At 39.5% G+C, this 27,605-nt stretch overlaps 4 protein-coding genes across 11 annotated transcripts in view; 2 read left to right on the top strand and 2 right to left on the bottom strand.

Moving 5' to 3' along the window:
- Window positions 1-315: 315 nt before the first annotated feature.
- Window positions 316-5,388, top strand: C3H6orf120 (chromosome 3 C6orf120 homolog). Of its 5 annotated transcripts, XM_053939105.1 has the most exons (3): window positions 316-612; window positions 891-1,211; window positions 2,310-5,388. In XM_053939105.1, the coding sequence occupies exon 3, from the start codon at window positions 2,353-2,355 to the stop codon at window positions 2,905-2,907; it is 555 nt and encodes a 184-aa protein (XP_053795080.1). In that variant the 5' UTR covers window positions 316-612; window positions 891-1,211; window positions 2,310-2,352; the 3' UTR covers window positions 2,908-5,388. The 5 variants fall into 5 exon arrangements, with proteins under 5 accessions (XP_053795080.1, XP_053795083.1, XP_053795079.1 ...); XM_053939108.1 differs by lacking the exon at window positions 891-1,211; XM_053939104.1 differs by lacking the exon at window positions 891-1,211 and having other exon boundaries at window positions 316-865.
- Window positions 4,071-22,983, bottom strand: PHF10 (PHD finger protein 10). 4 transcript variants are annotated; one of them, XM_053939101.1, is made up of 12 exons: window positions 22,396-22,492; window positions 19,702-19,808; window positions 19,016-19,146; window positions 18,088-18,171; window positions 16,523-16,656; window positions 16,276-16,425; window positions 15,068-15,177; window positions 13,469-13,622; window positions 10,848-11,003; window positions 5,998-6,106; window positions 5,548-5,736; window positions 4,071-4,297 (listed from the first exon to the last, which is right to left on the bottom strand). In XM_053939101.1, exons 1-12 carry the CDS (start codon window positions 22,462-22,464, stop codon window positions 4,212-4,214), a joined length of 1,479 nt encoding a protein of 492 aa, XP_053795076.1. In that variant the 5' UTR covers window positions 22,465-22,492; the 3' UTR covers window positions 4,071-4,211. The 4 variants fall into 4 exon arrangements, with proteins under 4 accessions (XP_053795076.1, XP_053795077.1, XP_053795074.1 ...); XM_053939102.1 differs by having other exon boundaries at window positions 18,088-18,165; XM_053939099.1 differs by lacking the exon at window positions 10,848-11,003 and having other exon boundaries at window positions 22,396-22,983.
- ERMARD (ER membrane associated RNA degradation) overlaps window positions 21,848-27,605 on the top strand; it is a 24,279-nt gene continuing 18,521 nt past the window's right edge. The window contains exon 1 of the mRNA XM_053939111.1: window positions 21,848-22,267. The gene's annotated coding sequence lies outside the window, so the exon portion shown is untranslated. The remainder of the gene's footprint in view (window positions 22,268-27,605) is intronic.
- Window positions 24,252-27,605, bottom strand: part of DYNLT2 (dynein light chain Tctex-type 2) — a 5,275-nt gene continuing 1,921 nt past the window's right edge. The window contains exons 2-4 of the mRNA XM_053939109.1: window positions 26,783-26,932; window positions 25,799-25,957; window positions 24,252-24,427 (exon numbers count right to left, since the gene is read on the bottom strand). Coding sequence (XP_053795084.1) covers window positions 24,317-24,427; window positions 25,799-25,957; window positions 26,783-26,932 — 420 coding nt within the window. The 3' untranslated portion in view covers window positions 24,252-24,316. The remainder of the gene's footprint in view (window positions 24,428-25,798; window positions 25,958-26,782; window positions 26,933-27,605) is intronic.

Below are 27,605 nucleotides of genomic sequence, written 5' to 3'. Positions count from 1 at the left end.
TTTCTCTCTGTCATACTGCTTTTCTGTTCTGTGATCTTAGGTCAGCTTTATGGCGGCAATCAAATAAACTGTCACTAACCCACGGAGGGACACCTATGCTCCAGCAAACATCTTACATCCAATCTCAGTGCAGCTGAAGGACAGCTTCTCTAACTTCAGGCTTTCGTGGTGAAAAGTGCTTCACACGGCGTACCGAGCCCTCCCCGTTCCATCCTCGGTACCTCCCGCCCTCCCCAGGCCCTCCCCTCAGCCCGCCCGCCGCGCTCTCGCGATACCGGGGGCGCGGCCGTGCCCGGGGCGGGGCGGGAGCGGCGTTCGGGGGTGGTGTGACGGCTGCACCCGCTCCCAGCGACTTCCCCCTTGCCGCCGCGGGCTAGGCTCGGCCGGGCACGCCGAGCGGTTCCCGGGGCGTGCAGGGAGAGCGGCGTTCTGCCCCGCTCCTCGGCGTCAGCCTCGTCTCGGCCGCCGCGCTGCCCCGGGGCCCGCCCCGGGGTGGGGTTTTCCCGCGGCGCCCCGGCCGCGCTGTGCTGCCGCACGTCCGCGGAGTCCCCGCTGCTCTTCCTCTCCGTGGCTGCGGCCTTGCCGGAGCCGGAGCCCCGCAGCAGGTCGGAGGTGAGCCGTGCCCGAGCTCCCGGCCGGCGGGGCGACGCTGCGCCCGACGCGGCCGCACGGCGGGAGCGGCGCGAAGCCGCCCCCTTACCCCGGAGCCGCCGCCGCCGCCCCCGGCGGAGGTCCCGGCTGCGGGGAGGCGGGGGCGAGCCGTGGCGGGCAGAGCTGCTCGTTCGTGGCTCTGTCCAAGGTCTCTTGGAATCGCTTCTCCTCCCGAGCGCTGTGCCAGCGCCACGACGCTTTCGTTCTCTCCTAGGTAACTTTCATTATTTTCTGGTCAGATATGGAGCTCCTCCTGTGGCTCTGCTCGGCTTTTTCATCACTACTTCGATGTACAAGCTACACAGATTCAGCTCCCTCCTACGGTCGAGACAAAAGACTGTTTTTTCCTGTGGCTGTTGAGGGAGTTCTGTCAGTCTGGCAGGTTCAGCGAATGCTGCACCTCGTTCTTTTAAGCTGCACATTATGCAGAATTGTGACTTTGCAGTAGAGAAGCCTCTGGGGCAAAAAACGTCGAACTACAGAAACAGTTGGGCATTTTTTTCTTCCCTGGATCTGTTCAATTGTAGAACTTCTATCATTTAACTGACATCTCAGTGGAGGTAATGCAGTTTGTTTTGATGCTAGCAGGGTACAAAACGAGTTACAGGCAACTTTCTGGTTTCAGATAATTGCAGTGTCTTTATGGAAGGAATGAGAATCTTCCCATTAAACATGAAGGTGTTCAGGCTTGTGGCTCCTGTGATTTGCATGTCAAATTCAGTCAGCTGTATACTTAGGAAGCCTTCAGCAAGGTCTCGAAGTTGCTGTTTTGCACACAGAGACTTAGTGCAGCTGTTCAGAGGGCTGGAGTGTGGCAGGCATGCTCAGGCTGCCTGACTGGGAGCGTGCAGTAAGGAGGGAATAGGCTGTAAGAGCCTTGATCTTGCAGCAGTCCTTTCCATCTTCCCCTTGTCCCGGTACCTTCAGCCTTATCTTTTGTATGCAAGTGCTGTAAAGACCTGAGCGTTTGTACTGTAACAAAAGCTTCTGGAAAGTAAATGCATTTTTTTCAGGGAAAATATGCCAAATTTGGTTCTAGAAACAAGCCATACATCAGTTTTATAAATTAATGTACTAGCTCATTAGATAATTTGGTTTTATTTCTAACTCCATCCCAGTGCAACCTGGAATGCCTACTGCTTCAAGTACACATCCAGATTTGCACCTTCACTGTCTTTTGAAGTTGAGAGGATGAGGATGAGAGAACAAATAGGATACCCTAAGCACCTCATATAAAGTTAAGCATCTTCAAGCATGCAAAAGCCTTCCTTTCCTTAACTATTTTTTGTTTTTTTTTTTTTTTTTAAGTGAAGCTAAAATAATTATTGGGTTTCATCCCTTCTGGGTATCTGTCAAGTTTGGCGTGCATGCATGCATGCTGGCAGAATGAAACTGAAGTCTCTATGTCAGTTCTGTTGAAAGAATACTACCTCGATTTAATTTCTGTTTAACTTTTGGAAATTTAAGTCATTTTATTCTGACAAAGTTCTGAATCTTAGAACTGGTTTCTGTGACGATTAAAAAATACAAGTTAATGAACACAATTGAAGTTAAATTTGTATGAACTAGAGAACATTTATAAGAATTACCAAATAAAAAAAAGATTACTTCCAAGAAGGGAATATACTAAAATCTGAATTTTGTTTTATATTCATAAGCTAGCACACGGACACAGGAAGAATCCAAATATAACTGAAGACCATGGCAACACACTGGAGAAGAATCCTGACACTATTTGTGACAGCTCAAGTACTATTTGTTGTAAATGCCTTTGAGGAAGAGGATGTACCAGAGGAATGGATTCTTCTTCATGTTGTCCAAGGTCAGATTGGAGCAGGAAACTACAGCTATTTGAGACTAAATCATGAAGGAAAGATCGTTCTTCAGATGCGGAGTTTAAAAGGTGATGCAGACTTGTATGTGTCTGATGTGACACTTCACCCCAGCTTTGACGAGTACGAGCTACAGTCTGTGACCTGTGGCCAGGACATTGTCCACGTGCCTGCACACTTCCGCCGCCCTGTGGGAATAGGGATTTATGGCCACCCCTCTCACCTGGAGAGCGAGTTTGAAATGAAGGTGTACTATGATCGAACAGTTGTTCAGTACCCGTTTGGTGAGGCTTATTTATCTGAGGAGATGGAGGCAAACCAGAAATACTCACAGTCTACAGAAGATGAATCTCAGGATGAGGAGTCTGTTTTCTGGACTATACTTATTGGAATCTTGAAATTAATACTTGAAATTCTTTTTTAAATTGATGCACACTAGACTTAAGTCACACTTCATCCTGTGAAATTGGTATGAATGACTTGCTGTAATACTTAATACTCACTATGTTTCCTGAAGAGATATTCAGGTTACATTTCCTAAACCAGAAAGGAAGTGGGGAGAAAAAGCCATATTTAATTTTATACTGTAAATCCTCCCCAATATGTAAAATCAGCAGCCAGCACAGTATTTGCAGTGCTCTTCAGAGATCAGGGCTTAAAAATTAATGTATAGTTGGAATCTTGTTAAATTCACTTAAAATAGGTGCTTAGGAAAATCAATTCCAATTCAGTATTTTCTATTGTTTTTTATAAAGAAAAATGAATAAACTACTGCACTTCAGTCCCCCTCTCAATTTAGAGCATATTTAAAAATAAAACCTGCTTTTCTGAGCAATCATCTCCAGTAAAACTGATCAGCAATGTGGTTTGTGTATTCATGAAGTTGAGAAGCTTAGGGTGAAGGAAGGAGAAATCAATCACCTAAGGGAATAGATGGTCTGTATTTTGACTGCGTGTGTTCTACATCACATCAGCCATCTGTCAAACAGAGGTTGGTCCAGTCACTCATCACCACTACAAATCCATGACCTGAATCTACTGCATGTTGCTTCACTGCTATTACTGCAGGGAGAGGGAGCCTTCAGCTGTTGTCACTTGTCAATATGACATTTTTGTCTCATTAAAACCAACACAGCATATAGGTCTCTCAAACTTGAGAGGTGCTTTCTTACACTTCTCTTGATAGCTTTTTGTGATTGATTTTGTTTTTCAAGCACGTATTTATGAATAAGTCATTAGCTTGCACAGAAAATTTCTGCTGAAAGGGATTTTCAGTGTGTTGTTGGAAGGTCATCTCATGCCCACTCTTCCTTAGAAGTTACTTTTACCAGGAATACTTTTTGCTTTGGTTGAGTATTTTAGAATAACCAGTTGCTATGCAAATAAAGTACATTAAATTGCTCTGTAATTTTCTTTTCACAGAGCTTACTGATAAGTGCACTGAAATAAACAAGTATGTTGCTATAATTTTATACAAATGCATGTGTAATTTAAATTTGATTACTGAAAGACCTCTTTTTCAAGTGGGAATTTGGCTTGCCTTTCTCAACACCTGACAGGACATTAGTAACTTGTATCACAAAAAAATCAATATATAGGCAAAGTTTATTTAGTAAAAAGAAAAAAAAAGTGGTATTGCTCCTCTTACAGAGTGGTTGATTAAATAGCACCAGATTATCACTTTAATTTGTGCAGTTAAGTTTTGGATAGCAAGTTTTTAGGACTTTCTTAGCCCTCCTTGCTGTTTTTCCCCCTTCTTCCTCCTCTTCTGGGTACAGGAGGGTCTTTCTGACAACAATCACAAATCCAGCGACCTAAGAAAAGAAAGTTATCAATTATTGGGAAACTGAGTTTGTTACTCTTTTATCTATTTAGGCAACCCTTCACCATTCTGTTAGATGCTTATCTATTTGCAGTATTTCCTTTAATGTAAACAACCAATGCTTTTAAAATTGAGCATCTTTTCTATAAAGCAGCATACACAATTCATGCTCATTATGTGTAACCACTGGCTACACCAATCTTCACGGACCTCAAGAAGTGCCAGCACTATAAGGAGGTGGTTATTAGGTAAGAGCTTTACCAACAGTGCTCGAGTTTGCCAGTCATATTTTAAGGTGAATAACTACAGTTTGAGGTCATGAAGTTACAGAGAGCAGAAATGAATGGCAGTTGGGGAAGCATTTAACTTTTTATTACAACAGCTAGAATCAAAGGCTGCTTTGGTAATTTTGTAGTTTTGTAGACATATAATCAATTTTGATTGTATGCTTAGGTCAGCCTTAAAGTTAAATCAGCCACAGAACCTGTACAAAAGTGACAGCTAGCTCCAGTGCTTCCCAAAATGGGGCAGTACAGTGTTTTAAGTACTGTCCAGGGAATACTGCCACTGAATAGGTATTCATGAACTTAACCATGGACTTAGAATTACATGTAAAGCAACAGTATAACCTGTTATTTTCTTTCTACTGCCCTGAGTTGGCCACAAGATATTCGTGACTGGCTGTTTAAAGCTACTGGCTTGCCTGCCTACCTATGGAGGTACTTCTGTTGCAGTTTTGATGTTTAAGAATAAAAAAGGGAATGAAAGGATTTAAAGAGATATTTACAAATATTAAATTGAGACAACTACTTCATTTAAAAGCTAAAACAGCACAATTAATAGGAAAGCTACACTCTAGCAATATGCAGCAATACAGTTTCTTTTACAGGTTTCTTCAAAGAAAAGGGGTAATTATTGTCAGTATTTTGTGGATATGGAAAAAACATAGTTCTGAGTGAGCCTGATTGGATTATGCTGTAAAAGCCAATTATATTTCCTACACAGGAATTGCAAGATTTAACTGTGCACAACCAAACTACAGAAATAAAGCTGAGTAAAAAAAATCAGATCCTATAGTGTGAATGTTTTCCTATAGTGTTTCTTACTCTTACCCTTAACATTTGTTTTATACGATTCTTTCAAAAGAATACATATTCATTCATTAGTTCACATATTAATTCTGAGAGTGAGCCCAGGACACAAAGGAAGTGGGAAGGGAACAAGTAACTCTCACTTTATTACCTGAAGGGATAGCATCAAGCCCCACACAAAAAGTGTGATAACCACGGTCACATACATCACAGAACATCATTTCTTCTTCATGGTGAGGCTGCCCACATATAATGCATGTTTTACACTCCATACATTGCCAAGGGTAAGTCTTAATCATAGCAACAAGCTCCGGGGTCATATCAAGGCAAGACGGGTGGCCTAGATTAAAACCAGTATTATTACTTTTATGCCTGAAATGAAATTTAAAATTAGTTAGACTGTTTGCTTTTACCGAACATGAAGTTTGGCTCACCTCCTGGTGAGATCCGAGAGTGTGAGCACAGAGAACATGAAAGAGAGATGGATCGTAACAAAGGACAGAAAAGGCAACTGAATTCTTGCTACACATGGAGTACACGAAATATGTCCACAAACAGATCTGGATCCTTAGGAATCCACTTAGTGGATGCAGATACTCACCACTGTTGTCACACTGGGAGCAATGTATAAGAGCTTCAGGTTTTCCTTTCTTGTTGGACTCCTTACCCTTCAGACAAATTCCACATATAGCATTTGGAATGACCTTTGGCTGGAAGGGTAGAAGAGGGCTATAAATTCATTCCAGAAGAATTTAAGATTCAACAGGAAATGTCATCTGTCTCCTTAACTATTAAAATCAATAAACTATCTGTCAGGATGTGTGAATCCTGAAACACATGACAATCACTGACAAGCAGCAGCACTGAAAAAAATTGCAGATTTAACTACATAAAATTTTGCATTTGTCATACATAGTAAGTTATATGTAAATCCAATTGGAGCAAAAGCATGTACTTGCCTCTTCCTATTTATTCATCAGCTAACATTCTCCTCATGGTAATCTAAATGTGACATAGGGTGAAAAATTTCAGGAAGATTCTTCCAACATAGACTACTCTTTATGAACTTCTGTGTGGATTTCCTGTTTATGAAGGATTTTTTTTTTTTTTTTGCATTACATTTGTCCCTACATACAGAAAATGAATTATAAAAGCAATAAACTTGATTTTTTTTCTATCTTCAGTTTCAAATTATCTGGTTAGCTATGCTATATACAGGGCTGTATTTCTTTTACCATTCCTTCTTGTATCCAGTCATAATTATTTAAGAAACAAAAGCCTTGTATTTGACTGGAGATTTACATTTATAATTTTTCTAAGTTATTATCTAGAGTGTGTCTGGGTCCACGAGATCCATTTAAAGGGTAAGAGAAATAGCAGGCTGTTACAACGTGGAACATCTGCCCAGGCATTCTGTATGTCAGCTCTGTAGGTACAACAACAGTTTCATCCTGATGAGGCCTGAGGAAGAAGTAAAAAGCATTCCAACTTTCAGAAACATGGCAGTAGTTACATTGTTGAGCTTTGACTGCTACATAATGAAATTAATGAGAAATGCAGTCAATTAATGTAGTACTCACTGATGTTAAACTGACTAGTGCCAGTTTTAAAAAACAATGTTGCTGCAAAGACCCAGCTGGGAGCTGAAGGCTCTAAACAGCTTTTCAGTAAGAATACCAGTCAAATACCAACCACTTCCAGAGAGAAGAATGAGGTTTAATTTTAAAACAAATTTTAAAAGTGAAAACACAAATAAATAAATAAAATGACAAAGATCTTTTGCAATACAACTTATCTTTAAGTGTGTTTACTTCCCCAGCCAGTTTTTGATAGCATCTAGCAAGGTAATTAGTATCTTGACTCATTTTTAAAGTATCAGGATGCATTGCTTTAAGTTTTCTGAAGTTTTCAATGTGCTTTTTATGTCAAAACATGGCTACAACCTGCTTCAAATTGGTCGGTCTATGGAGTTTCATTCAAGAAGGCAAAACACCACACCGTATGTTTATAGGTAACTTCCTTCAAAAGATGACAGAGGCATTCATAGACATTTTTTTGCTTATTTATTTTAAAAAAGCAAAGTCAATCTGTTTTATACATAAATATAATAAAACAGTAAAAGAAGTCTAACACACAAACATCTCTACAAAATAATAAATATAATGGAAGCAAAACCACACATAAACTCTTTTACTGTTAACTATACTACGTGTCCTACATGTATACCTTTATACCCTGCTCCTCCTAACAAAAGTGGCACATGCTTAAACCTTGTCAGTGTGGCAGCATTTACCCTTCCATTGTTTAGGCTATTTTTTATTTTTAAATTGTATCGTAATCTAAGAAACCAAGCCTTTCTAGAATAGCAAGCAAACTTTTCTAATCAGACTTCTGGCTTGTTACAGATTTGTATTTTACTGCCTTTAATATACAACAGCACACTCCCCAGTACACCAGCCAAAGTGAGCTGTTTTTTGGACACATCCAAATGTTACAGGTGTGTGCAGTTCACATTCTGATACACATAACTCTCAAGGTAGACATTGTTACAGACACATTTATTAACAATGCTTCCATCTACTCTTAGTTCACTAATCTGTATTCATTAGAAACCGTGCATGTTAAGGGGGGGGGGGTGAGAATCACAGCCTTTTAAGAATGAAGTCCCAACAGTATGGAAGTATTTTTAGAAAAACAAACAAACAAAAAATTTAAAAAATCAAGACTATTCACATTTTAATCCAGTTCCATTCTACCACCATAAATGGCTTTTAGAAATGCTATTAAAAATCTGTCAATTCCAAATGGGAAGTCACAATATCCCATCTCATTAGGAGTAAATTTTGCTTTCTATATCCCCATCTCATTGGGATAAGATACGAAAGAAAATGAATGCAGGGTCAAAATGATGACTGTGCTGCGTAGGTTTTCACTTCCATGCTGCTGTGCTGCAACTCTCCAAAGTAAGCTTTCCAACTACACCATTTTTATAACATCCTATTCTGAATGCAAAGTGTTACATTTTCATATACAGTGACCCAAACCAGAAGTGTTTCAAAATAAAGATATTCAATACATTTCAGTTTTATGTGCAAAAAAAATCTCCTGTACTTTTAACAGTACCCTGTGTGTGCAATTGTAGCAGTCAGTCCTGCAGCAACAGACTCACTACTTGTAACATGACAAAATGTAAAACACACACTAATTGTTCTTTGTTAAAGAACTGACAATAAAAAAGACTCCATATAAAATACAGTATTTCTTTTACTTGAAAATAACTCAGTGGAAATGTATGGAATCCTGTAATACTCATAACATGGCTATACATATATATGCTGATGCCATAGCAATTATCCCTCAATTTTAACTACATGTAACCAAAAGATTAGTGTCCTACAAAAATAGTCCAATATTGGAGAACAATATATAACAAAAGTATTATAAAGATTTCACAGGGAAAACATTTTGAATCAGTTAAGCTATTGGCTCAAAGTGCCTTAACATGTAGGCACATATGGTAGGTATATTGTTACCTGGTGTTTTCACAGAGTCACAAACAAGAATCATTCTGTCTTGCCAGTTAAAACAGCTCACGTAATTTGCTTATTGCAGCATTTCAAACATTCCCACAAACAAGAAAGCCAGTCCTCTCACCCTCCTAACACATCATCACCATCCCTGACTTAACAATAGCAGGATGGTTGATGCAGGCAATGCATGCTGACATTGTAAAGATGTGGCACTGTAACTTATAGTAAGACCTTGTTACTGACAGAATCAGTGATTTTGACCCAATAAGTAATTGCTGTGGGAATCCATTTTCAAAATGCACTGCTGTATACTACTACCACTCTTCTACAATTTTAAGTTCAAACCAAAGTTCTGCTCCACCAGTTCTCTCTCTGTGCATAAGGCCATTAAATAGATTCAACTAATCAAACACTTGGACATCTCACAGCTAAGTGAAGCTTTTGTAAACTAGTGGCACACAATTTCTAATGTCAAGTTAAACAAAGCTAAAGCAAAATTTCAGCTTTCATCTTTGGATTTCATGTTCATGGGAATACTGAAATGCATTCTATGTCTACAACTTCTTGCAAAGTTAAATATAAATATAAATATAAATATATATATATATATATATATATATATATATGTGTGTGTGTGTGTGTGCGTGTGTGTGTGGTAACCCATTCTAAATCTACACAGTTCACGCATTTCTTAGTAAGTTCCCAAAACCAGAAAATGCAACTGGAGCTTGCTGTCTGTTACGAACTTGTACAGATACTGTATGTAGAGGAAATTTATCAAAGCTGTCCAATTGTTGCTGGAAATTAGCTTCTTTTTGTAAGTTATAGTTTATTTACTATTAACTTGGTAAACACAGATAGTAAATATTTATAAACATAAAATGCAAGCCATCAACAGCTCACTTTTGCTGAGACAGATTCTCAGTATGTACAAACTTGTCACTGACAAAAATGTTCCCTGCCCCATAACTGTCTATAAGCATTCCTGACTGGTAAACGCTCAACCCTACCTTAACTTAGTGTTTTCCCTCTTTATGGATCTATTCCTGCTCCCATTTAAGTCAATGGAAAATTCTCATTCCTCTCAGTGGAACAGGACTAAATAATTACCTGCTTTAAATGTGTTACAGTTTATTCAGATCCTCTCTCAGTACGCAGAATAGTAACATATAAACAATGCATGTCAATTTCCACTTCTTCTGCAAAGTATTTTTATCATAATTCTTGAAATTATTATATAGAAATACTGAAGACTGGGGTCTTAGTATCACTGTGTGATAGCTGAAATGTCTTAACATCCTCACCAAGTTTCTAGTTTAGATAAAAGCATATTGCCCACAAATGTTACTACATAGTATGAACTACATAAAAAGCTATTTTCCAATTACTTTTACAGGGGTTAAATAATGTTGCCTATACAGCTGTAGTAAGCTTTTTGCCTTTCATCCTATACATCATAACATCGCAGGATAAAAGACTGTATTTAAAATTAATGTTGTAACATATGCTCAGCCATACAGCTGCACTTTATAGGACTGATCTCTTGGTATGCTGCCATATAAAATAGAAAAAAAGTAACAGATAGTGAATGCTAGCTTCAAACTGAGACATATTTCTGACTGCTATGTTAAAGCAAACAAAGATGCTGAGTTCCAATGATAAATCCACAACGGATTTTTCTAGCATTACTGCCTACGAATCTAAGAAGTTAACCCAATAGGAGGCCACTGTACAGCTAGGGCAAAGAAAAGCCCCAGGCGAAATATAAGCAAAAAGGAAATAAGGAAGCAAACAGATGGAGCACACAACAGGAGAACAGCTAGCGAAGTACAGCAAGCAGAAGTTCCACATTATTGAAAAAAACAAATACTTCAGGAAGAAGCTGGTGAGTAAAATTCAGTCAGGGGCTTTTTTCTTCTACCTTGTACCCAGGAACTGATTTGGGTAATACAGAACGTTTGGAACCATCTTTTCTTGGAGTAGCACTTTTTTCTCTTGTTTTTTGTCTTCCCTGAAAAGAATCCTCCTGGTTGTCTGTGGCGCAATCACCTTCAGATACACTGCCAGATGAATTGTCCTATAATAAAAATACCATAGCTATATATTTTTTTTTTTGGATAGACAGACAAGTCTTTCCTATGCCCCTTAGAGTCAACTAAAGTAAGAGAAGGATATGTCATTCCTTCTACAAAAGCATGGGGTTTATCACAATCTAGAACACCTTTGCTCACAACATTCATCATCTGTTTTTTTCTGGTTTAAGAGACTGGCATCAGCAGTCATGTTTTTGCAGTTGGTCTTGGTACCAGAGCGGGGAGCACAACAGTGTAATTCTCTGAAGTGTTTTCATTAGAAGTCAGCAAGAAATCAAGTAAATGCAATACGCTGTTTACAACGTAAAGGGCCAGCAAAAAGTTAAAAGTGCCCTTGTCATGCATTTAAAGCATACAAGGACTGCCATGAATTAAACACATGAAGGTTTTTTTCTGCCACCCTCACCTACTGTTTTCACCAGGAGCAATCTAAGCATTTAATTCGGACTGCAGCAGAAGAATGCCATCAAAGGCAGAATACACTTCCATATTTAATACAGAACCAAACAACAGAATTTATTTTGCAGTAAAAACTTTTTTTTTTTGAGGAATAAGGAGGCAAGAAAGAGGGGAAGAGGTTCAAAGATGGTGAGAGATCAATGTAGGCGTAATTAAGAGCAGCAGCACAAGACTTTTCTCAGAAGAGTGTTAATAAAGGCTTCCAAAAAGCTCCAGAAGGAAGCAGTGTGATTACTCACATTTGTTACAATATAACCCAAGAGGCCAAACAACAATGGTGCCCTACATTAAAACACACTCTGTAAAAACACAATAGTAATCAGCCTGTGCCCCAGGACCCAAAATTAAAACAGACAAAACAGACACAAAGCAAATGGCGGAGTGTAATACAAAAGCAGATCAAACTATGTGGCAACAAGGAATTGTATATTTCACCAATATTTTAGGGGAAGGGTTATTTAGGTCAGACCCACTAAAACACTACAGAAAAGAAAACTGCTACCAACTCCAACAGTGGGGGGAGGTGTGAAAAAGCAGAAGTTATAAAGCATATTGTGAGACTCACCAGGGAGATCTGACAAATGGCAGGTAGTCCAAATCAGACAATGTTCCATCTCTGTGTTTTTTTCTGAACTATATGCCCCCCTCAATGACTAACTAGCTAAGAACCTCTGCTCCCATAGCCAAAACCGCTTCACAGGAATCTGATTATCAATCTTCCATGCTTCTCTACACTATTCAAACTCAGGGACATTTTTCCTTCTGCATTCTGTCATAAAATAAGATTTCTGAGCCTCTGTGAAAAATCAAAAAGATAGTCCACTTGGTCCAGTTACTTTTCTTTACCATCAATGAGAATAGAAGTCAGTGGAAAAAGAAACTGGGAAAAAATTGTTAAAGACCAACTGACCAACTGTAAAAAAGCTGGAGTGTGATTAAACTGAAAATTTGAGTTGACATTTAGCACGCTATATTTATATGATTTCTCCTCAAAACAAAAATGCAAGCAGAAACAGTGTATCAAACACCTCTCTCTCCTTTTGTTAACCTACAAGTTGACCTCTTTCTTTCTTCAATTATAAGTATCTTACAAAATTCAAAGAAGATAAATATTTACATGACAAAATTTAGAACTGTACATACCCACTGTCAAACCTGTTCATCAATCATGCTAGAAATTGCTAAATGCACTGTGACATTCCACTGCTGTTAAAATTAGGGTTAAACTTCTGGAAAGAGATTATCACCAATATACAGACTGCACCAATACACCAATGGTTCAGTTGTACTCAGCTAATTGAATCTCAGCTTGCTCTTGAGCATTTAAAGTACTATCAAGGTACTTTACTATACAAGTATGTGAAAGTTTCCCTTAAGTTTCAGCTAGCAGCTAATTTTACATTTGCATAAATGGAGAGAACATAAATATCTTTTAAAAAATGTATTGTAAAGTAAAAAAAAACCACAGTGCTTTTTACCGTCTTTTTAAATTGGAATGAAGTTACTGTTGCTATACTGAATACTTGCTGCTTCCACATCACAAAAAAAAAAAAAAAAAAGTTATGAGGTTATCAACACCTTTACTTTGGGGACAGATTCTGTGGGATTTCAAACAGCAACCTATACTGTGACCTGAACTATAATATTCATTCTCCTCAGAAATGCCAGCAACTTCCCCTTGGGAAAAAGGCTATAATAAAGAGCTGCATTGGGAAGTTTCTTCAAAATTTCTTTAAACAAAATAAAACAAACAAAAGAAAATTTTTAAAAAGCAAGAAAAAACCTGAAATGTCAAATATTTGTTCAATTTACTCTGAAAATGGACCAAAACCAGAATGTAATGGAGAGTAATGTTATGAAATAAACATAAGTACTCAAAAAGGTCTTCCCTTCATTTTGCAAATGTTAAAAGATTCTAAGAAACTAATTAAACCAACAAAAGTCATGAAAAAGGATTTTTTTGTTCAAGAATACTTTCAATTTTTCTCACCGAATTGCCTTTGGTTTTCCTTTTTTCATCACCTCGCCCTTCCTCTGCATCATCTGAATCTCCATCACTGTCCAGTGTAAGCAGCTCCGGATCCAAAGGAGGTTCATAAAGAGCTGTGTTTAACGGCAAGTAACGCAGTTCATCTGGAGAGTATCTGAAGTTAAATAAATAAAATTCGTTCATTCATGTATACTTTATGTGTAAGTATTAAGCCACACAGTACAAAGGGACTTTCTTATTAAAGTCTCTTTTTTTTCAGGAAGGCACATAAAAACATGCAGTTCTGAAAGCAAAGGAAACATACTAATTTCTCCTCCCAAATGTGATGCCATGCATAATACCTGTCTTCTTGGTAGAGCAGATATTCATGGAACACAGGTGTATTTGCAAAGTTTTAACCAATCCATGTTACTATGCCCAACAGACCATACACTTTGTTTATAAATGTCCAGTGCCCCATAACATGTGTGCAATTCTAACCCAGGGCACACAAACATGTCCAAAGCAAAGTAAACAATACAGCTGTATGGCTGATTATTGAGCACGAAAAAATGCAAGAAAACAAGAAAATGTAATTTCAGATGAATGTAAAGGTGTAATCTCACTGCTTATAGCCAGATACCCATAATGTACCCTTTTTCTTTCCACCCTTAAAGACTAAGAAAAAAGTGGAAGTCCTCTTATTGCTGAGGACAACCACTGTAAGGAACAGGATACCATTTTGCTGCATATTATCAAAGGCCATGTCCTTCACTGAGATGGAAAAGCAAGTTCACTAGCAGCTTACAAGTGCAAAATATACATAATATGAAGTAATTTAAATTCAATTGATTTAATAAAATTGAAGTCCTTCAGGAACATCCTGTAACATGCAAATTTGGGGTGGGCTGTATAAACACACACGGGAAGGAGCAAGGCACATGCAGACAAAGAGTTTCTCTACAGAAAACCAAGCACATATAGCATGAATACCATCTCTATTGTACAATAGTAAGACTTCAGCAAATCTTCAAATCTGTACAGATTTGTTCAACAGTAGCATGCTGCTAGTAAAATCTTAAATTTATGTCAACAGTCAAGTAACACATTTTTCATGAAATACAAAAGTCCAGCTTGCAATGCCTTTCTCTCTCACTTACAAATCCAACAAACTTAAACCACAAGACCAAACTTCTTTTAGAGAATTTCTAAAAATTCAAAATAGAACAGCAAGACTGTGATACAGAAGACATGTGATCACAAGCCAGCATAACAACAGTTTGATACAAAAGCATTAATTTTAGCACATGTGCAGAGGCAGATGGTAAGTAAACAGGAGGGTGGCAGGAGTGAAATCAATGTCCCTTTTTACCATGGTAAATATCTGAGCAGGCCAAATCTCAGGCACTGAAATACATCAGCAGAAACAGTGCTCTTGCAGTCAGTACTGTTTTCTTGACACAAGCTGTCACACTGTGCATCTTTGAAGACTATCAAGTGTCTAAAACTAAAATTAATTTGAAACCTTAAAGCAAAGACAGTGAAATGCTTTCCACCTGCTAGATGTAGACAAAAGAGATCAGTGCAACAGAACTGGCAGTTGGAATGCTTTTAAAATACCTTTTGTAGTACTCCTGGAACTGGCCGGGTATGAGAGCCACTGGATAAGGACTAACCTTTGTTCTCTCTGTAGGCAAGACTTTGTATTTTCCTTGAGGCACCTGGATAATCTGCATTGTTTAATATAAAACAATGACATTTTTGTTTCACATACAAACAGTTGAGCCTTCCTGACCAAATACTCCTCCGAGTATTTTTTAACTTGCCAGTTTTACTGAATTGGAACAGCTACCTGAGTTCTCCCACAAGAACGCACTAAGATTCTAAGAGATCCCAAAACAGTATCATGGATTAAGTCCAATCCCTAAGTATCTAGAGGACTGAACAAAGATTAGGTAAAATCCCTTTAAATAGTACACTATGAAAAATAATATTGAAATTAGAATCTAGCAATTGAAACAGTAAACATTAACCTTTGTGATTGGCATCTTTAGCAAGAATTATCATTGTTGCTCCATATTGCTTTAGAGTAGTAAGAATGTGTCCCATCTAATTCTAAAACTAGACTGTACTATAAAAAAAAATCCATTAATAATATAAATACAGAATACAATGGAAAGAAGAAGCTTACATAATAAGCTTTCCTTCTCTTAGAAGGAAATCTAAGTAACTATCCACCACCTTGTCTCTAACATGGTCAATACCAGGAAAATAAGAACTTTCCATAATTGTTTGCCACGTAACAATTTGCACAGAAAATTTCTGCTTTATAGCCTTTATAGAAGCAGAACAGCACTGCTTCAAAATGCCAGATAATATTTTTTAAATCAAGCACAGGGGCATGTAACATATGCAATAAAAATATAACATAACACCTAACAAAAAACAAGGGCATAATATTGACAGGCAGCACACTTCCAGGTGTAAAATAGTTTTCTTTTTTACTTCAGGTATTGTCAGGCAAAATTATGGAAGTATTCAAAAGACAAATTACCCATTTATATGAATAAACAACGGTCTTAGTTTTATGTGACTACTGTCAGAAGAAAGACATGGTAACAAAATTAAACAGACTTTTAGAGCTTCCTGAGATAAGTATTTTAAGTTTAAAAAGTCTGCAGTTTAAATATATTTGAGATTATTATTTTTAGCAGTATTACCCATTAATCACCCCCCCGAAAATAGTTAAAATTATAACAAAACCAACTATACTAAAACAAGCAAGGAGCTCCTTCCTCACAACTGGTAAGAAATTTAAATCTGCCTACATGTGTTTGTAAATCAAAATAGGCTCTTCTTTCTTCCATCCGCTCTCGGTTTAAATTGCTGTTGAATTCTGCAGCTTTCTTGGCAGCTTTTTTAATATATTCTGGAACTTTACTGGCTTCTACTTTCTGTGTGTTCTGCTGCTGCATTTGCTGGAATAAAAACAATTATATTAATTCACATACATTTCACAATACATTTCTCACACTCCTATTACAGATTTGGTTCACTTAAGTGGTAATTACTTACAGAATACTCTTTGTAATGATCTGTTATTCGCTGCCGTTCTTTCTCTTGCAGTATAACAGAATACTCAGCATGTTTGGCAGGGTATTCTTTAATCATAAGATCAATTACTTCATCACTACGCAAAGCTGTTAGACCTAAAATAAATAAAGCAATAATGATACTATCTGGCAAAAATAAGGGTAGGTTATTTATATCTCACAATGACCAACTCAAAGTTTTTGAGTAGCTAAAGAAAACAACCTGCTGTGCACAATGCTTTTCCTTCTCAAGTAGCAGTGAACTTGTGCCATTTAGCTTTCATGGCTGACTAGGAGTTTGCTTGTACCCAAGGCTCCTGACATTACTTACAGCTACAAACCCCTTCACACTGACTCAATCACCTACTTCAACTCAATGGTGAGGCAGAACTTCTGTTCTAGATGGGACCCCCTGTACTGTTAGTTTCAGTTTCCATTGCTGATTAAGTTTCATTACCCTGCAGAACCTTTATTGAAATTAGGAGGTTTACATAAAGTCTCTATACAAATCAGGGAAGAATCATTAGAAGAGCAATTCAGAGCAGCAAACTGCACAGAGACTCCTGACTTCAAATTAAGCATTTCAAGTTCAGAAGTCAGAATGCCTCAGTTTGCCACTACAATGCAGATATCCTCCCCTGAAGGTTCAAACAGAACTAACCTCCAGAAACAGACAACAGCATGGAATGATTTATGTCACTACCTGACATAACTACCTACTACTGACTATAACTGCAATTTTAAAAATGGGGGTAGGTAGCAGACATCTCTGTTGGATATATGAGGCAGAATGTAACATTTTACCTTTACATACAAAACTTAGATACAGTTCTCTTATGCACAGTTAAGTTAAATAGACAGCTTGCAGGTGAGAAATAAAGGTGGTACACTAAAGATTGTTAGCATATAAAATGACATTACATTTTTACAGACCCATGATACACAGAAAAAAAAAACAAACATGGCAGCATAATTTAAACTCTAACATGTCCAAATCACATATATCAGAAGAGTAAGAAAAAAACCCTTTCAACATAAGCCTCAGAAATTACATCAATGTATATAATCCATATATTCAAGTGTCTTAAAATACACTCTTCTAATTTCTAACATAGAAGCTGAACTATTTAATATGCACTGATGTTTGCTGGCCTCCATTGCAATGCAGAAAAATAAGAGTAACATATATAAAGACACCCTGAACATATATACCACCATGCACATATGTACATATAATGTATATATATGAGACCACATAATTATGGTGATCTCTTTTCTAAGAGAAAAAGGTTCTACAAGTTAATTTAGAATATAGCAAAATCCCCTCTAAGTAATCAGAATAGATCCAAAATATGTATGTTAATAATAAATCTGGAATACTGATACATCATGACCAATTTTCTAAGCTAATAATAAACCAGTTTTAATTTCAGAGTTTATATTTCCAGTTGAGAGGGATGCAATTCTTCTCTACCAAACTGAACTCCCATTTTCAGAGTCCCATAGTTTTCATACTGTACTAAGAAGTATAACAGTTTGTTTTCTTACCTAGTGTGCATTGAGTCTCTGTGATAACATTTAGTTCTCTGAGGTAGAGTTTCTCTTTGTGAGATAAATCTCGCCTTTCTAAATCTCAAAAAACAAACAAACAAACAAAAAAAAAGAAATAAAAATGTGTGCAGTAACTGAAACTCCCCTACAAACACTGTCAAAGTATTTTAACAGTTTTGTTTCCAGGCAGCTAGAGCCTGTATTATACTGCTTTTCCAAGAAACATGACAATTTTATAAATTAATTTTAAATTTAACAAACAATGTAACAACATGGTAAATTTTCTTGATCTACAGTAGGTCAAGACCCTGCCTATAGTTATGATTTATAGAAAAACTAAGGAAACCTGATGTATAAGTTCAGATGCAGAAAATCTTACCAGGCACTGAAAGTGCAGTATTTTTAATTTTACCACGACTTTTAAAAATAATTTCCCCAACAAATGAGCCAGATTTGACAATTCTGAATAACAGAGACTCAAATACTAGAACTTTCACAAACATCTTCTTTAATATTTTTCCACAGTGCAGGAATGTTGCCGCAATTCAGGAAAGAGAACATAGAGACCAGTTATATAGTAAGAAATCATCAACAAATCACTAAAAATAAAATTGACATCAGTTTTCAACTGATGATCTAACCCTCAATACTATTTGGTATTTGCTGATCTAACCCTCAAATCAGACTTTTTTGCAAAGTTTGCAAATTTTCAGTGGCAATACTACAAAGTCTTATATTACTTTGAAAACCAGTGGATCCATTATATTTCCAGTAATGAAAATATGAAGTACAAGTATAATCCAGTTCTGCTTTTCCTGGGACTTTTTTTTTAACAGTTGCTCATCCTATAACCAAAGAAGCACAGACTACATCCAAACTGTTTAGGAACACAAGCTTTTAGAAGAAAAACTTTAAAAATAAATACCTGGATATTTTCTTTTAAAGGAAGTCACACCCAAATATTCACTGACTTGCTCCTGAAGCATATAGTATTCTCCTGTTTCATCAGGTGGCCATTTGTATTCTATCAAATTTTCAGCAGGAAAATAACTATACCTAAACATATGAACAATGTTACAACAAATCAAAACAATCCTTAACAATACTATTTACATCTCTAGAAATTCAATTCCTATTTATGTATCAATGAACAGTAACTACAAAGTTGGACAACCACTTTAAAACACTGCATCCTCTTAACATTTCAAAAGTCACTTTGTTATACCCAACCTCACACATATTTCTCTAAAGCACCATTTATCAACATGCTAAGGGACAGAATCCAAAGAAACTGACAGCCATTGTAATGGAGAGGACACCAGGAAAAGCAACTACTACAGAGTCAAAATTCATTCAAGTATGTAATGTCTTAAAAACACATAAACTGTGGTTCTGATTGTAAATCAGATGCAACGCTTTTTGTGGCACTCTAAAATAAAATGCCTTAAAATACGCGGGGAACAATAGACATCTAGCTATTTATAGGACATCGCTTCAATTTAGAAAGATGTATGAAGAATACAAAAGTAATGAAAAAAAGAGCTAATACATGCTGAACAATAAAGTCACACTTGCAATAATAAGAGTGGGAATTATAAAAAACAGTATTACCCAAGGTCTTGACTGGAAGTTTCACAGCTCCGAGAACTGTCCCCTGAGCCCATGCGCCGTCTTTTGGATGGCTGGCTGCCATCATTGGAATTTTCTTCTGCATCATCCTGAAATGAAAATAAATATAAAAAAAAAAGGAGACTACTCCGAAGATAATGTAAAACACCAAAAACATTGCAAGGCAATTCACAATTTAAATATACTTGGCCTGCTAAGCCATTCTATGACAGTTTTACACATCTCACTGGACAGTCCACGTAACAAATTATTTTTTGTTATAAACTATCTGCATGGCACATGGTAGCCCAGTAGGAGAATTGGGCAGCTTCTCACTTGTGGCATAGGTAGAATTCTGAATAGACAGAGCTGTAGCTCTGACCACCAAGTTCATAATTCCTGATGTAAACTACTTCTAGCACTTGATCAGATTAGCACTCCACACCAAAAGCAAGTGCAAAACAAAAACCCCAATTCCTTGTTGAAAGCTGATGCTTATAAAATCAGGGAAAATACTACTGAAAGCAACACAGGAGTTTATAGCTATACAGCTTATAGGTATACAGTTAAAATAAATGGAACAGTATACAGTTTACAAAAAATATAATTATAAGCAAGTAGCAAAGACTTGTGTCTTGAGATGAAAACATATATGGAAGAAATAACCCAACTTGGTATTACAATAGATAAAGAAGAGAACAAGGCTCTTACAAGGGAACATTCAGACAGGTGTCACTATTCAGATTTCATGTGATCAATATAGGGAATAAAGATCAATAAAGGGAATAAAGAATGAAGAGGAGGAAAAAAAGGCCAAAGCAAAACAAAGAGTTCTGTAAAATCTAAAAGACAGTGACTCAGTTGATGTTGAGTTTTTCACTGCTTTGTTGTCCCATAATGCTGTGCAACTCCTACCTGCATCATCAACAATCGCAAAGCATTTAGTGACCAACCCTGTCTGATCATAATTGAGATACAGAAAGCAGAAATCTTTAGGTGAATTGCCTACGATGATCAGTAGTTGACTGAAGAACGAAACAGTTCTTTAAGTAATTGAATTTCTAAAGTGAAGCAGAGTGACAGAATCAATTTCCTAACTTCTACGAAAAGTAAGCAAGAGGAATTAACCTGTCAGAAATAAATGGATCAAGCCCACCTATACTTACTTATTTAAAAATGACAACAATGATTATTAGGTCTACTTTTGCTGATGTCTTTCATTCTAGTATGTTTTAGTTAATATATGACTTGAAGTATCAATTTAAAATATTTCAGCAAACAAGAATACATTATTTTTACTATGCAACATTTCACAATGTCATAATCAAGACAGGCCATAGACAAAAAGCCTTTGTCTCCTGGATTTTTGGCTTATTTCTTCTTTTCTGCAATTTTTTTACAAATAGTCTTCTTCCTCCTTAAGGAGCAAGAATGTCTTTCACACAGTAATAAAAATTGAAAAGCAAAATTTAATGTAACTGTGTTTTCTTAGTGCAGCCATCCTTAAAAAAAAGCAGCATGCAGTATCTCCACTCACATTACCAGTAATGTCACTTCTTAGTATTACTGAGAATACCCTGTGTGACCTCAGACGAATGAAGCAGCAGCCCCCAATGAAAACAATATTGCATTATTTTGTGACACAGCTGTCTCATCAGTAGTTAATTTCTACTTCCCACAAGAATATTAATGGAGTCCAAATCTTTTTAACTGCTAGACAAACACCTGAACAGGGCAAAAGCAACCCTTTGGTATATCAAAACTTCCAAGAGACTTCAAAACGTCATTAAAAGATCTCAACCTGACAATTTGGTGGAAGCTCCTGATATCAGTTTCTCCTTTCACTTTGTAATTTTCATACCCGGTACTGTTAAAAAGTATGAGTATCCATAACATAGAGAGATCAGTGCTCTCCATTTCCATACTTACTTCCCTCAGTGCTTACAATGTCACGAAATTCAATCACACAAGTTCAGTTTGTTGCAGACAACTTAGTATATGAAGTGAAAACATATGCAATCTAAAGGCACAATGCTGCTCAATCACCTTTACTGTTCAAAACCAGAAAAGGGATAGCTCCGTGGCTCTCTACATGAAAAATCAAACATTGTCCAAAAAAGCCCCTTTCTCCCTGAAAACGCATGTTACTGTAAAAAGCTTGTTAGCCCTTACAAAACACGGCGACGTTACAAACTTCTGGTACGTCTGTCACTGTAAGATCGACGTAATGCTGCTTTATTAAGCGATTGAGAAGCCTGAACTACCCGAGACGTGTTCCAAAGGGCGACTGCCGATCTGCGCCGGGAGTCTTTGGCACCACAAGTGCCCGCGGGTGCCCGGGATGCGGGGAAGCAGCCGGCAGGGCCAAAGCGGAACTGCCCGCGGCCGGATCCAAACTTTCCCGGCTGCGGCGCTGCCGTGGTGAGGACTCGACCACCCCCGGGAAGACGTCGAGGGACTTTTGGGAAGGAGAACGGCCCCGAGCACCCAGCCACAGACCCGCACTCGAAGTTCGGCCCAGGGCGCGGGAGGCCGCCCGCCGCCGCCCGGCTCTCACAGCCGGCGTGAGGTGAGCCCGGGGCGCGCGGGTCGGGTGAGAGACGCGGGTCAGGGCGCCCAGGCGCGGAGGCCGCGCGAGGCCTCCCGCCGAGGCGGCTGTTGCGCCACAGCTCCGCGGCCGCCGCCACCCGCTCTCACCTTGAGGGACTGCGCGCCGGGCGTGGCCGGGTCGCTGTCGCAGAGGCGTGGGGACAGCACGGCCGCCATGGCCGCCGCCGGCTGGGCCAACAGGCGCGACGCTGCCGCCGCCGCGCGACCGGGCCTCGCGCCGCGCCCGCCGGCCCCGCCCCCCCGCGCCCTGCGGGGAGCGGCAGCGGCCCCTAACGGCCAGCGCCCGCACGGGCGCGGCGGCTCCTGCTCCGCCTCCCTCCGGGCAGCCCGCGGCGACCCCGGCCCGCGCCGCCGGACCGGCACCCGCACCGACCCAGCGCCGCCCCGCGGGACCAGCGCGGGGGATCCGTCGCCGCCGGTGCCGCCGCCGCGCCCTTCTCCTCCTCCTGCCGCCGCCGCTCGGGCGGCCGCGCGGCCCGGCCGCGAGCGCGGAGCCGAGCCGCCGCGGTAGCGCTTGGGCAGCAGCGCGGGACGGAGGGGCAGCATCCCCCCGGCGGGGTGGTCAGCGCCGAGCGCGGGAGCTGGCACCCAGCAGGGCCGGGCTGCTCCGCTCCGCTCCGGCAGGCTCCCGTCTCCGGGAACGTCAGCCGGGGACGAGCTACGTTTGTGAACCATCAGCCCCCGCAGGAGGGGGGTTCGGGGGGCGGGGGGCGCACTCGGAGGAGCCGCCACGAGCGCGCTCGCCCCTGCGACGGAGGGCGGGCGCGTGCGGCCGCTCCCCGCCACTGCACGGTCGCGCCGAGCCCGCTGCGCGTCGGGCCTCGCCGCCTCCCGGCGCCGGTCCCGCCGGTACGCGCGGGCGGAGCTGAAGCGCAGCCCTCCCTACTCGCCATGGGAACGATCCTCGCCCCGGGGACCGGGGCGGCCCGCGCGCCCGCCCACACGCAACCGGGCCGCGTGGGCGCGCGTGGCCCCGTGCCAGCGAACAAAGCGCACGGCCGCGCCCCAACCCCGGCACTGCCCCCGGCCAGTCACTCCCCTGCGCCCACCCGCGGCCCGGGCTGCTCACCGCCCCTCGAGGTTTGCCCGGCCGCGGCTCCAAAGGGGCTCAGACCCAAGCTGGCCACGGGGCGTTGGGAAGCACCGCCGCCCCGTCCGCGTTTGTTTTCAGCTCCCAACAATAGAACGGACGTGCCAAAGGCACCAGCGCTAGATTTCCACGCACGGCATATCCAAAAGCTGACGTCTACACACTTCACAGATCTGCGAGTCTCATTTAAAAAAATACAGTCGGTGCTGCCCTTGCTTGTTACGGACTAATTCTCAATAGCCTTGTGATTGATCTCATCATCCTCCTGCCACTGCCACCAGAAGCCCCTAGACCAAAGTGACCTAACTTGCTCAGTTCAGTCTTTGTCCACCAACCAGACCCTAGGCAATACTTAACCAAAGGTTACCCAGGGAACCTAATAACTGATCTTACACTTCATTCAAGGCAAACGGCTAGAAATTTGCACAAGTTTCTAGGACTGCAAAACACAGCTTCCCTCCCAGCCAAGTTTCTAGGCAGACTAGCATTTTATCAGATACCAACTTCAGTATCATCAATGAAAAATGAATACTGCTTTTTCTTACAAAAAACATGCTTTTAAGAAAACTGATACCTGCAACTGCATATAAGTATTGGTCAGCAGTCCTAGGCACTCAGCAGACAAGCAACATTCAAAATTTTGCAATGTTTGGTCTTACACCAGCTGCTACCACTTCCGCAACAGAGCATTACAACAGATGAAGCCCATATGTAGTCAACCATAAGCATTTCCAAAGCAGTTTTGTTTGGTTTTTTTTGTTTATAAACAGAGAAAAACCGAGCAAGATAATCTCAACTGTATGTCAGTTTGAATGTGCCAACAGCAACAGGACAAAAATGAATACCAAAATAATGATGTTTTGAAATTTTTCAAATATACCGTGTATTGTGATTCACAGATGCAGCTGTGATTTCAGTTTAGTCGTAATAACAAGCCATTACCAAAGCCAGTGCAATAAATGTATCAGTTTCACATTTAGCTGAAACCCAAGTGTCTCTCTGAGCATCCCAGAGGCATCTGCTGGCAACCTAAAGGCATAAAAGAGAAAAAGTTACAAGTGAACCTATATTCAGCAGTTTTACTATTTATTTTTAAAGAACACCCAGCATTATCTACACACTATTTAATCTTATTAGGAGAGTTACAACTATTAACAACAATGCAAAAGTTGAATAAAATTAACAATTCCTATTCGATGTTAAATACGTGTTCCTGCTTCATAGTAAAGCTCCCACACAGATAGATCCAAAAATCTCAGCATCAAAACCCCAATTATCTCTTGTGTTCACTTGTTACAATTTAACATACATTAAGAGCACCTCTTCAAAAGCAATTGAATGTCAGTGTGAATAGACAGCAGTTTTGGGAACACATACAACCAAGAAGTCACATCCCCCACTCCTTCACCTCCAGCTTACTCCAGCCTAGCTGAAAATTTATTGGGCTCTCAGCCTTTTTGATAAAATTGTTTTCTAAGCTAAACTGTGTGAATTAATGAGAGGAATAAACATATTCCTTGGGAGAAAAACGTTAACTTGGACCACTTCACTAATCTGTTTGCACCTACAGCTCCTCAGTCAAAGCACCCCTTAAGAGGCAGCGTACTGTGAGATGGCACCAAAAAAGCAGGTAGATGCAGGCACCTCACAAACTGGATTTGGTACTGAAGCTGAACCCTTCAAACGTTGTTTCATGCAACTCACTAAACACAGGTTGGTTTCAATCAGGTTTTAAGAACTGATGATAAACACTCCAAAGCAGAAGCATTCTTTGACACTCTACTAGACATATAAAGCATTCTGAATGCCAATGGGAGCTCTAAGCTAGTTGGAATACTAAATTTATACACCAACACAGCAAAATCTAGAAACACCTTTTATTTTAGGTGTTCCAAGTTCAGATGACTGGTGTTAATTTGAAGTCCCAGGAGCATGTCTGGTGGCAGCTGTAGTTACCATCCCTTTCCTTGCCACCCTTCTGTTCCATGACACCCCACACTACAACTGCATAGCATTTTGTGTGGAATGTGAGAATCCAAATGGAGATCCAAGTACACTGGACAAAGAAAAACAAAATTAGCTGAACTCATGGAGTTGTACTGGCACAGCAGGCAGTGGAAACAACTGGGTGACAGGAAAGTGCAGTTGGGAATGTTTACCACTTACTGAACACATGAAGACAACAACCTTCAGAGAGTTAGGCAGAATCACAGCAGCACCTTGAATTGTCACCTGGGATACTATTACCCATAAAGGAGGTAAAAGCTTCAGGACCACCTCAAACAAGTTAAGCTTGTTTAAGGTTGAAAGTGAAAGTGAAAGAACACCTAGGAGAGAACACACAGTTCTAAAAGTTGTTTTTAATTTTCAAAAGGTGTAACAAATAATATGTTTGCTTACAATCATTGCCTGATTTGCCTTTTCCACAATTAGCACTGATACCACATACTTATAACGGTCACAGTCCAATTCCTTCACAGCATTTAATATTTCTTCTGAGATTGAAGCACACAAGAAGGGACTAGAAGCTCCGTCATATGTGGCTTCTTGTAGTTTATTCTATCAAAAACAATTTTGAAAGATCTTAGTTTTCATCCTAGTAGTCTTTTGCAAAAAACACCCTTTACAGTCATTTTCATTACAAGAACATGAGAAGAACTAATGAATTGAATAGTCAGTACAGATGATGGTCTCAAACAGCAAAGGATGAACCGCTTCTACTCGGAAATGTTTTATCTGGTTTTTTAAAGGTGACACACATGCCCAGCCAATCTCCATTTAACAATCAGGAGTGTATTCTTCTCCATTATTTGAGCTCAGTTTACTGGAAAACAGTGCTGCAAATATCTGTTCCAAATACCCAAGATATGTCTTCCAGACAGCAGAATTTAAAAGATCTGATAATAACTGTTCAAAATACCACTAACAACTTTGGATTATCTCAACAAATTGTTTTCTTTAATTTTGGCTTAATTTGTATACATACTAGTCTGACTGCCAAGGATACCAAGTAATTTTATGCAGGTCCTGTGATATTAGCAGAATTAATAAAAATACAAATTTGATGTCATGATCTTTTGCTAACTGGACATTTTGTGGATTATGGTACTTTGAACTGTGCTGTATCTCAATTTGACTTAAAAAAACACAGGAGTTTATGAAGCCTCAGCTCCACTCAAAAAGCACATGCTCAGCAGTGACCTTGCAGAGGCCCTTCTGCACTCTGCAAAACCGAGTACATTCGCATTACATTCATGTGCCAAAACTCAAAAGACTGCAGAGATTTATGCGTGTTTAAGTTTATGCAATATTCACTGTTCCATAAATACTTCTGTGTGACAAGCTGCTTTTGCAATGAGACAATTAATTTAAATAATACTATACCGTTAGTATCACTTGAGCTTTGTCTCTTACTAAACCATCCTGAACCTTAGTACGTGGCTCCAGTCTGTATGTGTTATGGCTTTTTGGCTTTGCCTTTCCTTCTGTTGGAGCTGTGCCTGAAGCATCCTGAGGTATTTTTTTTCCTTTTGACTGTACAAAATAATAAGAAAATATCCACATCACATGTCAATATTTTAGAATTTAAAGAAATTAAATAATACTTTATGGTGTACAGCTAAGAGAAAAAAAAAAAAAAAACAACAATTAGTCTAGGAATATGTTAACATAAACCACAGAAAGCTAGAAGTCGGTTAGTGTCTTCTGGCTGTTTTGCCCAAAATAGGAGAAGTGGTTGACTTCCACTCAATTTTAAATTCTTTTTCAGCAAAATCCAACTGAACTTTGCATTTAAACTCGTCGATCAGATACACCATATTACCACCCTGAAACCACTCGCTTTTCCAAGGAAAAATACACAGATATTAACGTACTCATCCAAGACTGTTAGCCACAAGTTCAAGCTTCTCATTCAAATAGCCTATACAATACCCAAAATACAGACTTGGTTCATTTACTACTTCATTTTGCTTGTCCTTATTCCTTGTTACTCAAATAGTAGCTTATGTAATGATGATTTAATTTGCTCATTAAAAATAGGAAAAAGTAAGCTGCAATATGAAAAACTTTGTAATTTTGCTTGGAACTTAAACCCAGATCTCTGAAGATCACATTTTCTCCCCATCTAGCTGTGTACTCTACCTCTTCAACACACATAACAAAACTTGTGCCTCTATGAATGCAAGAAACAAGTCTGATGTTGCAA

Source organism: Vidua chalybeata, chromosome 3, assembly GCF_026979565.1.
Source record: "Vidua chalybeata isolate OUT-0048 chromosome 3, bVidCha1 merged haplotype, whole genome shotgun sequence".
In the NCBI taxonomy this organism is placed as follows: Eukaryota; Metazoa; Chordata; class Aves; order Passeriformes; family Viduidae; genus Vidua; species Vidua chalybeata.
Note: the sequence above shows the minus strand (reverse complement) of the source record. Positions and strands in the feature narration are given on the sequence as shown.